We start from the raw sequence: 14163 nt of genomic DNA on the forward strand, positions 1-14163 counted from the left end.
CTGGCAGCACACACTCAGATGCACACACAGCTTTGGGCATGTGGCTAACTCCTGATGATTTCAATAGGATTTAAGCATGTGCTTAATTGCTCTGCAGAGCAGGGATGGAACTGCAGTCTCAATTAGGAAAGGTTTAGTGTTAAATGGCCTCATTAGGAAAGGCAGAACACGTCTGTTCTCATGTGCAAATGCTTCATCCTGTGTGTGTGAATCATTACACTGCCCTAATCTTCTCCTCATATTAACTGAAGCAGAGTTAAGCTCATTAAATGTCCTTTATAAAGCAACCGCTGTTCCCAATTAAAAGAGTTTGGGAAAACAGTGTTCATGGTATCCTTGGCATTCACCCAAACTCACTTTCACCTTTCTTGCCTCCCTCCTGGGGGCCTAAGTGAAGAGACTGAAGGATTTGTATGTAAAAAACAACAAAAGGAAGAAATTAACATGAACTGCCTCACCTAGTGTCTTCTTTCCCATCCCAGAACACCACAGTGTACTCCTGCCCTTGGGAGCAGAAGAAGGAAGACTGCTTCCCACAGGACAGCAGGTACATAAAGGTTGCAAAAGTAGGATCCTGCATCTGCCCCACCACGGAAATGGCCAGTGGACGCTGTGTGGAAAGGGAAAGAGCAAGACATGTATCACACAAGATAGCTGGGGCCAGATGAAATAAAAGAATCCTTGTAATAATTATTTATTAAAGCTAGAGAGACAAGAAGTAGGAACTGTTTAATAAATGCTTCTGTTGCTTTCTCAAATCTGCCCCAGATTCTCCCTAGAAATTCCACCTGACTGATATTTTAGCATCTTCAGAACCCCAGACACTGCAGCCAAACCTCTTCAGGACTTCCACAGTTTGTCTGCACTTCTCTTACTCATTTTACTGATTAATTTTTCAGGTTTATGTATTTTGGAAACCGATTCACAGCACCTAGCTGTTTGTGCATCAAGCTGACCTTTGTTTGAAGGACAAACAGCTCTGAAAAGCCAACTCGCCATTAATGAAAAACATAATACAGCTTAATCCTCTTCTTGCACTTTGAACTCTTTTCTTCCTCACAGTGCCTTTATAACCTTGGGGGTTCACAGACTTTGTAGTTACACTCCCAGCACGATGCTGCAGCAGCTTCTAGAAGATATAGGCAATGCCTTGCTCTGGTGCAGCAATAGCTTAACTGCCGCTGATGCCGAGACCTTCCTGGCACCACAGACGGCAAAGGCCACCAATCTGTCATCATTTCATTCACAACAGTCTCATTTAAGTCAATGGATGCTCTGGACCATACTGTCAGGAGAGTTAAATGAGCACTGCACTGCTCTGCTGCACTGAGAGCGGGCCCAGCCCTCCTGTGTGCAGAGGGCTGCCAGACCCCTGTAGCTAAACACTCAGGAAATGCCAGGCACAAGGGCTGTCTGTACCTTTTCTGGCTTAGTGTCCCAACACTCCATCATGAGTGCCTGCATCCTATACAGCTGCACCTCTTCTGGCTGCCCAAGAACGGGACGGATCCCTTTAGAGAGCTTCTTTGCAATCTGGAGCTGGTGCTGGCCTAGCACAGGCCTCTGACCAGATAGCAGCTCATACAGGACCATGCCATACGAGAACATGTCAACCTAGAGCCAGAAACAGGGAGAAAACAATGGGCAAACCTCTCTCTCAATGGCTGCAAAGAAGAGTGAGGAGGGCCAGGGTGGGCAAGCCAGAGCTGCAGGCCATACATGTACAAGGGAGCTCAGCCCCATGCATGAAGCCAGCCCCCTGGCCACGGGCACACAGTCACCTTCTCATCGTAGACGATGCGGGGCCGGATCTCGGGCGCCTGGTACCCTGGGGTGCCCTCCACGCCCAGCGCACCCTCGTGGAACGACTGCCGCGAGATGCCGTAGTCGGACAGCTTGATGTTGACGTGCTCCTTGACATCCAGAGACCACACCAGGATGTTATCTGACTTCAGGTCACAGAAGATGATGTTCTTCTTATGCAGGTAGGAGAGGCCTGTGACAATCTGATAGGCTATTTTGTGTGTCAGCATGTGTCCCAGTGGCACGAAGGATGACCCTGGCGCAAAGGAGCAGCCTGTCTTCGGTTCTTGTCATTGCAACAACCACTTTGTTTTTCCTCCCTTCCTCCTTCTCTTTTAAACTCCAGCACAGTAACTAATAACCTTTTAAGACATCACTCAGTGCCACGATTTGAAGTGACGCTGTTTGTGTTACTATACATGTCTGACAGTTCTATTAGATTCCCTTTTTAAACCCTTTCACTTCTAGACCCTAAATCTTCTGGTGAAAATTAGTGTTTGATTGAAAGTTGACACAAAGCCAAGGTGCCAAGAGGGTCAGATGGCCTCAGCCTATCTTGGAATTAGTGTCATTTATTTGACAGTGACAGAAAGACAGATAATTATGAGATAATTTAGAGTGTGGACACCCATCTGCAGGGGAAGAGCACAGCATTACCCATACAGCACTCAAGTGAGATGCACTTCTTATTAATTTGCAGAGAAATGGAAAACCCAGGTCACCAAAGTAGCTTTGAAAATACTGAGCATCAGTTTTTACTAGGTTCCCAAAGGTACAGTTTAAGAGCAATTCCATGCCTCCCACTTCCCCTAGTCTGGACAAAAATCCCTTCCACAAATCAAGTGGTAATTTAAATGTTGTTGACCATTTGTCACTACCATGACTCAGACAGCAAGCTCTTCCAGGAGGGAGACCCTGGTTTTACCTTTGGAGTTTTCAGACAGTACAGTGGTGAGGCTGCCCAGAGGTGCCAGCTCTAGGGCAAAGCAGAGGGGGTGGATGCTGATGCCAATGAGGGAGACAATGCAGGGGTGTTGCAGCGAGTGGAGCATGCTGGCCTCCTGTCGGAACTCAGAGAAGTTCTTCATGGCATCCATGGCTCTCAGGTGTTTCAGCATGGTATCTGCAAGACACACAACCCCCTTCTCACTCCCCAGCTGAGAAATCAAACCAGAAGCTCTTTGAGAAGTGCTAATCACTAAGCAAATGCTGCAGGAGTTATGCCAACAGCAAGACTTTATGGTGCATCCTCACGCTGACACCTGAGACTAACAGAAATTGGCTACAAGCAGGAACTGTAAGGGTGCCTCAGGAAGCAGGAGCTGTAAGGGTGCCTCAGGAGGCAGGAGCTGAAAGGGTGCCTCAGGAGGCAGGAGCTGAAAGGGTGCCTCAGGAGGCAGGAGCTGAAAGGGTGCCTCAGGAGGCAGGAGCTGAAAGGGTGCCTCAGGAGGCAGGAGCTGAAAGGGTGCCTCAGGAGGCAGGAGCTGAAAGGGTGCCTCAGGAGGCAGGAGCTGTAAGGGTGCCTCAGGAGGCAGGAGCTGTAAGGGTGCCTCAGGAGGCAGGAGCTGAAAGGGTGCCTCAGGAGGCAGGAGCTGTAAGGGTGCCTCAGGAGGCAAGTGTCCCCTTGGTCTTTTAACACCAACCACAATGTGTCTGCTACACACTCTTCTAAAATTCACCACCTGGATGACTTTGGAAAACTTGTGCTGTGCCTTTTAAAGCAGGGACTCTCCAGGTGTGGATGTCACACTGCAGACCCTTTGGTGGCTCTTCCTACCCTTTCTCAGCTGCACAGCCAGAAGAGGGACCCTTCACACTAATTGTCCTTCAGCCATGGGGGAACACAGGCTGCTTAGGCAGGTCTGGTCTTTCCCAAGATTATTGATCTCTGGGACAGCAGCTGGTCTCCACCACAGCTCAGGGGGTCACTGTCTCCTTCCCTGACTGAAAGGAAGAGTAAGGCACTTTCCCCTTCCAGGGCCTGAGGCTCTGCTGGAAACCTGGGCTCAGCAGACAGTGTGTGCAGTACAAGAACCTGTCCCTGCCTGGAGGAGCTGGCAGGCTCAGATGGGTTTCCATTTTGCTTTCTGTAGCTGCTGGCACAGATGGAGTAAAAGATTTATTCAGAAGTGAAGCCCCACAAGTCCCCAGTGCAAACCCATACAAACCCACACTTCTCATTGCCAAACAGCTTGGGAATAGGAGGTGAAATCTTGCCTCTCATCCCAGTCAAGAGCTCTGCCTTGGCACCCTCTGAGTCCACTCATTGACCTGCAAGAGAGAAGCTTCCTGCAGTGCCAATGACCTTCATCACTACAAGTGCTTTGGTGAAGGACCCTTTAAGATGCACCCTCTTCCTCCATGGATCACATCAATTTTGCCATACACTTCATAGCTATATTTAAATAGGTGCTGCCAGCACGTGGGAGAGCGAAGGCTCTCTGGTCTCAGCCTGGGGCTGCAGGCTGCACGAGCCGGTTCCCAACACCGACACTGTGCACCCTACCTGCAGCTGAAGCAGGAGAGCCTTTGCATTTCTTAATCTGAAATCTCTTCACAGCCACAGGTTTTCCTTGGTACCGTGCCCGATATATAACGGTCCCACTTCCACCCTGGCCGAGAACGTTGTTTTCATTTTCACTGCATTCCAGTTTGCTATTTTCCAGGAAGAGTCTGCCAAAAAGAGATGGAGGCTTTTTAATTAAAAAGTTGCAAAAGACATTGTAAATTCACCTTTTTAATGGGATTTCCATTTCCACAAATCCCTCATAGGTTCTTGTCTTATCAAGGCCTGGGTCACCTAAACTACCTTGGTCATCCCAAGGTACTCTGTGTTCGCTGGTGCTGTTCAACAGGTTTCTTGCAAGAAAAGTACCATGGGTAACCAAGCAGACAGGGGGTTTTGACATGAATCAAACAGATCTGGAAAGCACACCGGCTGCTTTTCCAAGCAGATGACACAGGTACAGGGATTGTTCTCTTTATCTGCATTAACTATTGCTCTGCTTCATTTACCTCCTCTTCCTCTTCTCTCCGCTGAGGCAGGGCAGGATGTTTATGAACAGCCCCACGCTCTGAAACCTGATTATTCAAATCAGCTCACTGTTCCCAGGCTGCAATCCATCATTTCCCTACTTTTCTAGAGACTACTTTTACAGCTGTGCACACTTCAAACATCTCCATTCGCCTTGCACCCGTCAAATAAATCTCTAGGAGATAGCACTGTGAGAAGGGCTGTCCTGAGGAGCTGATGGGATGTCTGCCCAGTAAAGAGACCCCAAAAAAGGAACAGGGATCAGTGGGAGCACAGAAAGCTCTGACTGCAGCCAACAGGACACAGTTTGGCCTACAGGCCTCATGGCTTTGCATTGGCACAGAAAGGTCTGAGGGAGTGTGAACCAAAAGAGACACTGGTCCCCTGTCCTGCCTGCTATCAGGAGATCTCTTGCTCTAAACGCAAAGTAATAAGGTGTATAAGGCTGGACCCACCTGGGAATGCGGTTAAGCAGCTTAAAGATTTGGCAGGGCTGCTCTAGGCAGGGAAGAGCTGTTTCAGCTCTTCAGGACTGCCACACTTCTACAACACATCCAACAGCCCTCAGTCGAGCTGGAGCCTGGACTCAGTGTGAATTCTCTGGTGGTGTCCATATAAATTCACTCTGCTATAGGCTTCTCAAACCTAACGATGATTTCAGTGCCAGTCCTGAGGCGCAGCAGCACTTCCTTTGGTTCTGTCACATTAAAGTCTCCACACAAAGACTCCAACTATTGAAAGCTCTGGTCAGAGTACTGGGCAATGCAGGACAGCTGTGGCTTTACAAAGGGATTTCACATTGTGTCACAGTGATCTCAAAGGACCTCCTGAAGTGATGACTTGGGTCAGCACACTGCAATTGTCTAAGCAAGTGTGCTGACCACCAGGAGGGCAGTTTAGGATGAATTGGCAGAGCAGGAATGGAGAGTGGATGAGTTTGTTTCCTGTCGATATGTTCCTCTAGCAGAGGTGACTTAAGAAAAAAATCCAACATGGATACACTGAGACTTCAACAAAGGCTAGCAAATAACATTACCTGGCAGGAAAATCAGTCATGAAAAGCTCTGGGACCAGCTCTTGGAGAGAAACAGGGATGTCAGGGTGGTTAGGACACGTGATGCAGTCAAGCTCGATGGCAGTCAGGACACAATCCTCCATGTTGAAGTACTGTCCGTCCTCCACCTTCTCACCACACTCATTCTCCTCTGGCTTGGAAGCTGCACAGATGTGGCAGGGCACATACTGCTCCATCAGCAATGTGCCATCACTCTCAGTGGCTGTGAGTGCTTAAAGGCAAGCAGGCAAAGAAAGAGAAAGCAACACAACTCACACAAACTGAGAAAGAGCACAGCTCCTCGTGCACTCCAATGTCTGCAGCCACTCTGGCTGAAAATAGCCACGCTCATGAGAGCAGCAGCTTACTGCAGCATGCTGACTGCAATGGGAAAGTAGGTTTGTGCCAAGCATGCCCAGATAGCAGGAACAGTTCTGAGGAGACAGGACTGCTGATGTAACAGCTGCTCTGCTTTGGTCACAGGTAATGCACAGACTCCTGAAGAAAATATATTCAGGACCAGCACAAAAATAGAAGTATATGAATAAAATACTGGAGAGAACCTCCTACTTGCTGGGTGTCTTTGTATGAACTGCTGACAGGGTTCAGTGCCTATGCTAAAGAGCATGACCATGTAGTAGAAGGATGGCAGCCGTGAGGCTGTCCAGGAACCCCAGTCATGCTGGCTTCAAGACTCTGAGCTGCCAGAAGACTTCAGGCAAAGAACAGGCATTGAATGGGAATGGCACATTGCATGCTCCAGGTGCAGGCTAGGAGTAAGCACTCACCTGCAGCACCCAAGAAAGGAAACGTTCTCTCTCACAGGCAAGGTTTTCAGCTCCTCTGGGTGAAACGTGGATTCTATCAAGACCAAACCTTTGGGAGGTTCACACCTCTCCCACAGACTACAGAGGGATTTTTGGTGACAGGCTCCATTAAACACCAACAAGTAGGCTGCAGCCTTTGAAGTCATGACTCTGCTCAAGCTTGAGTGATTAACCTTATTATTATTTTAATCCAAAGGCAAATCTAACATGCAGAGGATGAATATGTGAGTGCACAACCATTTCCTCCAGAAAGCCTCCAATTAAGAGATTTTGGCACTGCTTGCTAGAGCAGTGTGGGACCACAAAGAACACTTCAGATTTTGTTTTGGTTTGAAACAAAGTGTATTGGGGTTGCAAAGGCCCCACTGGGTAACAGCAGGATCTGGGCTGATCAGAGGAAAAACAACTGCTGGAGTCAAGGAAGTTAACTTGGCACAGAGTCCTTGGTATCACATTCACTCATGCCTCTCACATCTTGCTTTGATAAATTATAGGCTGTTAGAAGTGGTGGGCAAGTGCTGATCCCAGCTGATGCCAGAATGAGTTCTGCTGTCAAGGGACAGTGCCAAGTCGTTTGGGCCAAATCCTGTCCCTGCTATAAGTGCCGGAAGAGTCTCCTGAACGCCTGCAGAAGCAGGTTGCTTGAACAGTGATGCTTCACCTGTGCCTGCAGTGACTGACACAACTTCTGGACCAAGGTGGGCTGGCAAATAATCTTGATCTGCCTGCAGGTTACCAGATTTCCTGAAACCTTATTGGCTTGAGACTGTCAGAGCCTGAGAGGACTTCAATTCACACACCATATTGTGCACCTGGAGAGCTCAGTCAAAGAACCTTCTGTTAAAAAAGTATAATATTGCACAGAAAGCAGGAGTTCTCTTACCAGGAAACCACTGGTCTATCAAAGAGTTGACATGATCTGTGATGAATGCCATTGCTGAAAAGTCTCTCACTTCTGACTGGCAAATTATTTTAATTCCCCCACTTTTTTTCTTTTTCCAATTCACATCAGAAGACTCGACACTGTTGAGGAAGCCAAAGGACAACTGTGTCAAGCTTCTGTGAAGTACCAACGTCAACAATTCTTCCTTCTCACAGGAAACCCGAGCTACTTAATAACACACAGTGCCTAAGTAATCAAAATAAAAAGCAACCTAGCTTTGAGGATGATTTTCAGTTCAGTCTGTTCTGCAAATGACTTTCAGAAGAGAAACCCTGCACAGAGATTGGCTGCTCACGATGGGTAAATGCTACAGCAGATGAGACTCAGAGCATATTCTGACCTAAGTGACAATGGAGATTTTGACAGAAATGCCCTTCCTGCAATTCCATAAAAAAATAAAGCTTTCATAAGAAGAGCTCTGTTCTGTACCTCCCTGAAGGGCACAGGGAGGAAAGAGCATGACCATCATAGTGGTCCAGATTTCAGGATTCCTGCAATACCTGGATCCAAGTTTTACTTGGATGAACTCAGGAAGGTCACTGTGCCTTTCTAGTTTCCAACCATGCAACAGCACCGATGGTTCCTCCCTATCCTGCCAAGGACTGCAAGACTAAATGCCTCTGCAGATACTACAGAGATGAAAGTCTTAAGTGGCTGCCTGCTCTCAAATGTTCTTTCACAAACATGCACAGCTGGTTTTGTCCAGGCTCCAAGCCAGCAGACACTCTGCCTTGGCCAGCTTAAACCAGTTGTCCACAGTCCCTGTCACACACAGTCTGGCAGCACAAAACCACCTCCACTGATCTGGATTGCTGCCACACAGTGGTGAGCTTTTAATGGGAAACTGACTGACGTAAGGAAACCTTTGCATGTGAGAACGCATGATTTTACACTGGCAAAGAGTTCTGCTCTGAATATCATTTTCTGTTTTCGAGATTCTCTGAATTGTGGCTGCAATAACACATAAGTTTGATATATTCAGAGCTGCCAAACAATCAGTGATTCATCATTTTTGTCACCAGTTGTTACCACATGAATTATGTCTATTAGAAGAGCCTCCTCGTCTCCTGGTGAGTGAGTACACAGTACAAGTCAGGCCCATTCATCTCCACTCAGCTGCTGTGTTGCACACACTCAGTCAGCTCCCTGTCACACATACTGTATCATGAACCCAAATTACCTAAGGTAGCCTCCATCAAAGGTAACGAACAGACCTTCCTGCCAGTAAACAGTGTGAGTCCTTTTGACTCGGAAGGTGCTGCAGCGGTTCCTTTGGCTGCCTGTGAAGCTGTAGATGGTCACCTTTTTGCTTCTCGTCTTGGCATTCTTCTTGTTCTCAAAGAGCTGAAACAAGCAGAGAACCATGAAAATCATTACATTATTGAATGTCTCATGAGGATGTCATTTTGCCTGAGCATTAAGACAACGTTTTGGCCTTCATGGGTGCTATCATACAAGGACAAGAGGCACAAACTGGAACACAGGGAGTTCCACCTAAACACAAGGGAAAACTTCTTTACTTTGAGGGTGCTGGAGCCCTGGAGCAGGCTGCCCAGAGAGGTTGTGGGTCTCGTTCTCTGGAGAGATTCTAAACACACCAGAACGTTGTGATCCTGTGCTGTGGGTGACCCTGCTTTAGCAGGGGGTTGGACTGGATGATCTCCAGAGGCCCCTTCCAATCCTCACCAGGCTGGCATCCTGCGATGTCTTTTCCCACTCAAGAGAGAGCTGTACTCAGAAATTTGCAATGGCATGGAAATACAGACAGCAGAAGCTGGGTTTGCAGCAATGGAAATATCTTGCACACCAGTCAAAAAGGAACCATTTCAGATCAGTGAACAAAGTTAATTCTGTGACTGTGACATTTGTTAGATGAATTCTGCATTTGCCAAATCTTATAAACCTAAAGAAGAGCTGAATGTTCTAGTGAATGATTAAGTTTGCCCTCAGTGTAGAGAGTTAACTTCTCCACCTGTTTCAGTAGGAGGAAGATGGCTTTTCTCCAAGATGCTTCAAACCAGCACTCAGAGCAAAATGTATTTTTGTTTTAAAGCGGAAGACTTAATCTGCAGAACTCCACTGCAGTCACTGCTCTGATGCTTATTTGTCCACAGACAGGTCTGATTCTGGCATCCTTTCCATTCCCTTCAATGAGGACTGGATGAAGTTGTAGCAGAAGTCCTCTAGGGTTATATAGTGCCCATGAGGATGTAAGCAAGGGGTTGCCAAGACAGCCCATTGAAACAGCTCAAGTTATTCCATGGTTTGAGAAGCCTGGAACACAGAGGAGCTGGTATCACGTTTTCCATGTTCTGTACCTCAGTGAGAGAGCACAGTTTAAATGGATAGCTGTTAAGAAGATACCACAGTATACTAAAAAATACTTGGCAGGTATTTGTTAGGGTTTCCAGCAGGACTATGTTTTCAGATACAAGCTGCCACAAAGCCAGGTCTGTCACGCCACCAAAATTCACTTTGCTTTCCAAGCCTTACGAACGCTGCTTTAATGAGATGCATACCACTGGCATTAATAGGGTGCCTGCTTGCACTCATTATCCCATTAAGGCAGCAGTCCTGTAATTTTCTTCTCATTTAAAGCCATGCAGATTCAGATAGCTGGCTTTGGTGGAGCTATTCCAGATCCCCACTGGCAAATGACATGAGCAGAGCCTGGCCCAGTGCTATAAAGAGGCTGTGGAGAATGCAGGCTGTCTCCCCCAGTGCCAGCTTGTTGTTCTAAATGACACCTACTGTGAAAACAGAATCAGATTTTGATTGCAGAGTCTCATCTTACCCTGTTTACTCCAATAATGTTATTGAAGTCTGTGACTGAAGCAAACAATGTGAAGAGACACCCACGTACACTCAGAGTGAGTAACAACTTTTAGCTGTCGTCTTCTTGCAGAGAGATACAGTCACCTACCTGGAGGTCCATCTCTGCCAGGCTAATTAGCATTCGGGCAATGAATCTTTGCCAAAAGCCAACTGGGACAAAACTCATCTTGAACACCCTCTGGACTGTGTTGGAGGTTTGGTGGCAGAGTCCGTGAATATCTAATGCTGGCTTGGTAGGAAGCAGATGAGGGAGGAGGTAGCTGAAAGACATGAAGTTCAACAGCTCGAATTTTAGCTACAGCTTGTAACAGTGAGTACATTGTTACTGGATAATAAGGCGATTCAGTCTCCAAAGAGATTTTTAATGGCACAGCCTACTGCATATAAAAAAGCTTTTAGACTAAAGGGCTGCAGCAATGCATGGGGAAACTCATTTACACTATGGAAGCAAGCGGAGGCAAAACAGACATGACACAATTCAGCCGGGGCTGCTGGACAGGGCTGAAATTCATGTAATGAGCAGGACACTTGTGTAATCACAAATTAAATGCATTAAAATATAGGAGTCATTACAACAGCTGTGACATTGGGACTCATGTTTGGTATCTTTACTATCCTGCCCTAGTAGTAAGCAGAGAATTCCAGCTGTGGAACAGAAGATAAATGCAAATATACAACCTACAGAAGCTCAGCTTCAGTAAGCCCAGAAGTTGGGGAGAGGAGGTGTTGTGGGAGGTGGCAGTGAGGCAGTTACAGGCTGCAGGGACTGGATTATCTGGCTCTCACCCCAGTCCCAGAATGAAAGCATCTTATGGGCCAACATGACAGGGCTCCTATTGCACCATACCGCAGCTGATGGACTCCCTGCCTTGTCCCTGACAAACTCCCAGGACCAAAGCTCGCTTTGCCAGACTGATGCCAGCAGAAGTATCACTTGTCTTGCTCAGTCTACTCCTGCAATCAGGTCATTAGGTTCTTTGCCCAAGTGTGGAGGAGGCTTAGTGCTATCTGAGTCTGATGAGTCAGAAGTAACAGAGCTACCCTGGTGTAGAGGACCACAAAGCTTCCAAATTATTTTCAGATCTCCCAGTGAGCGCAGAATATTCCTATGTCCTGATCATTAGTGTTTGGGAAGGCAAAACCTGTTGACAGACTAGAACTATCTTGAAAACAATGAGCTTATGGCTTTTGGTATCTGCCAGTAACTGACAGCAACTCTGTACCAAATGCATTCCAAGTTGCCCATAGGATTCAAAATCTGACTTGCCTATAAGCAGAAGCACTGCTGCTTTATCAGGGCTGAGTCTGAGTGTCAGCATCTGGGGCTCATCACTGACAGGCACAAGGACAGCAGTGAGGCAAACAGCCAAGGGACTTGACCCAGATAACAGTGGCAAGGCCTAGACCCACAGCTAACTCTGGGTCCAAATCCAGTGCTTTAAGCCTGCCGCACTTTCTCTCTAGCAGCTGCAGTATTCTGCAAAAGCTGAAGTATCAGCTCAGAAAAGACAGCCATCACGAGACAGCAGCTCTCTCCAGATGTCACATCTGATGACACTTTATAGGATCGAATGACGTGTTCCATGAAACATCTTTGGAATGTACAACCAATCAAAGTTCCTCTTCACTTATAAATTACAATAAGAATGGTCATATTGTCAACCCTGACACATGCACCTTAGGCAGAAAAGTGGAGTGCATCAAACCCGAAGTTCTTGCTCTATAAAGGTAGTGGCTGCATCATGTGACAGCCCATAAACTTCCTTCAGTGCATCCAAGAAAGGGTCTGGGAATAGAAGGCGGCCAGTGAGGCCCTTCTGGGCCACAGCTCTACAGTGGATTATAATACAGATGGTGATTCTATGCTCTTGAACAACAGCCAATGCAAATTTTGAAAATATGTGAAACATGCCCCCATCTATCCTTTCAGAACAGAAACTGGCAGCTGCTTTCTCTACTGACTGCACAGAAACCCTATCTGGCAATCTAGACAATAATTGCATAAGCACAGTAACAAATAGCTGCTCTGTGTCTGGCTAGGACATTAAATTAACACAACCTGCTGTAGCTACAGTCCGTCAGTGGGAAGAATATTCTGTTAACGTGGCTTGGATCACTCTGAAAAAGATTGGCCAGGCCATGAAAAAGCAGTTTCCTTGTTCCCCAGGCACAGACAATGTAATTGCCTTGGAGAAAAGTGGCAGATAGTGACAAGGAGTCCAAAAGGCATTTTGGACTAATCAGAAGCATTGCTGCTTTATCTGTGCTAAGCCTGAGAAAATTTGTTGGCATCCGGGCCCGGGTAAGTGACAGCCACAATGACAGCCCAGAGAATGCTGCACTTGTGCTGGCATTCAGAGCTCCCCAGAGGCTCAGGGTAATGCAGCTCTGCTGTCCTGCAATGGCAAGGAAGTGAAATGCAAATGCCACCACCGAAGTGCCATCCAACTCTGGTTTCACCGCGAAGGCAACAACAGCCTGTCACTGAGCAGATGGGAGAGAGAAAAACAGCAGGGAACGCTGCCCAGAGGAAAAGAGATTGGGGGGGGGGGGGGGACAGACACACAGAGGGGAGGAGGACTCATTAACATTTGAAGAGAGTGAGGTTTCCTAGACCTTTTCTAGGAAAACTATTGATCAATACCTATTGAGGCCGAAAGGATGAAATCACATTGCTACTGAGGCTGCACTTCCCCCATCTCACAAGAAAGAAAAGACTGCTACTTTCAGACCTGACAAGTATCGATTACCCAAAGTTTTCTGCCACACACCAGAATGAGGATCTTTCACCGGGAACAGAGGGCTCCAGCCCATCCATATTTCAGGCCCTGCAGCCATGAGCCTCACATCCTCTTTCAGCTGCAGCTGCACCAGCTGAGCGCCTGCGGCTCATTGCCACATCCCTGGGGGTGTCACTGTCCCTCCGTGCTGGTGGCTGAGCCTGTCACCAGCCTCAGTGTGCTGGGTGGACAAAGACCTGCTCTGGAAAGTTTTCAGCCCAGCTTGTTTGGAGCAAATGATGTTGATGCCAGGAAACACAGCCCCAACAGACACCTTCCATTACACTACTTAACACACGCAAATATTTTCTCACAGCAAGATCCTTGTCAAGACAACTGCTTATAGTGGCAAAGCCTGTTAATATCCACTAATTGAATGGCTATTTCTTTCCAGCCTGGCTAAACCCCTCTAATTATCAACATACCTGTTATTTGCCACAGGCAGTGCAATTTCAAACTTGGCCAGGAACTGGAAGTACTGCTCTTCGGTTTGCTCAGTGAAGCCTGTCCCAACTAGCAGCATCCTGAGATCCTCCGCCCTGATGACTCCATTCTTAGCTACAGACTTGGAGCTCTTGATGTTGAAAATCCTCTGCAGGCACTCTGAGAGCCAGACGGGGTCAAGGAAGTAGAGGTTCCTCAGGCCATGGCTGGTGTCTGGGAAGTGCAGCAGCGTACCCGTTTCGATCAGAAAGTTAATGGCTGCAGAAGGAGACTGGAGATCAGCGATGGAGCAGCACCAGGAAACCGCAGCGCAGATGGACAAGATTATGAGGCAGCCTCTGCAGTTTTATGCACACCACAGAGCCAGCACACAGCCAAGCCAAGAGAGTAACATTTACATGAGAAGTGCTGCTATCTGGCACTTATAAAACCCACAGCAGCTT

The 14163-nt window shown here is 47.4% G+C and overlaps 1 protein-coding gene across 3 annotated transcripts in view; it reads right to left on the reverse strand.

Annotated features, from left to right (window-relative positions):
- LRRK1 (leucine rich repeat kinase 1) overlaps positions 1-14163 on the reverse strand; it is an 85933-nt gene that overhangs the window by 12790 nt on the left and 58980 nt on the right. For all 3 annotated transcript variants that reach the window (XM_068143304.1, XM_068143305.1, XM_068143307.1), the window contains 10 exons: positions 13702-13978; positions 10585-10756; positions 8842-9005; positions 7602-7741; positions 5874-6123; positions 4310-4476; positions 2729-2926; positions 1782-2059; positions 1420-1614; positions 459-610 (listed from right to left, as the gene is read on the reverse strand). In XM_068143304.1, the coding sequence (XP_067999405.1) occupies positions 459-610; positions 1420-1614; positions 1782-2059; positions 2729-2926; positions 4310-4476; positions 5874-6123; positions 7602-7741; positions 8842-9005; positions 10585-10756; positions 13702-13978 (1993 nt within the window). The remainder of the gene's footprint in view (positions 1-458; positions 611-1419; positions 1615-1781; positions 2060-2728; positions 2927-4309; positions 4477-5873; positions 6124-7601; positions 7742-8841; positions 9006-10584; positions 10757-13701; positions 13979-14163) is intronic.

This window comes from Melanerpes formicivorus, unplaced genomic scaffold, assembly GCF_026170545.1.
Source record: "Melanerpes formicivorus ecotype bairdi unplaced genomic scaffold, bMelFor1.0.p_v2 SCAF_10, whole genome shotgun sequence".
In the NCBI taxonomy this organism is placed as follows: domain Eukaryota; kingdom Metazoa; phylum Chordata; class Aves; order Piciformes; family Picidae; genus Melanerpes; species Melanerpes formicivorus.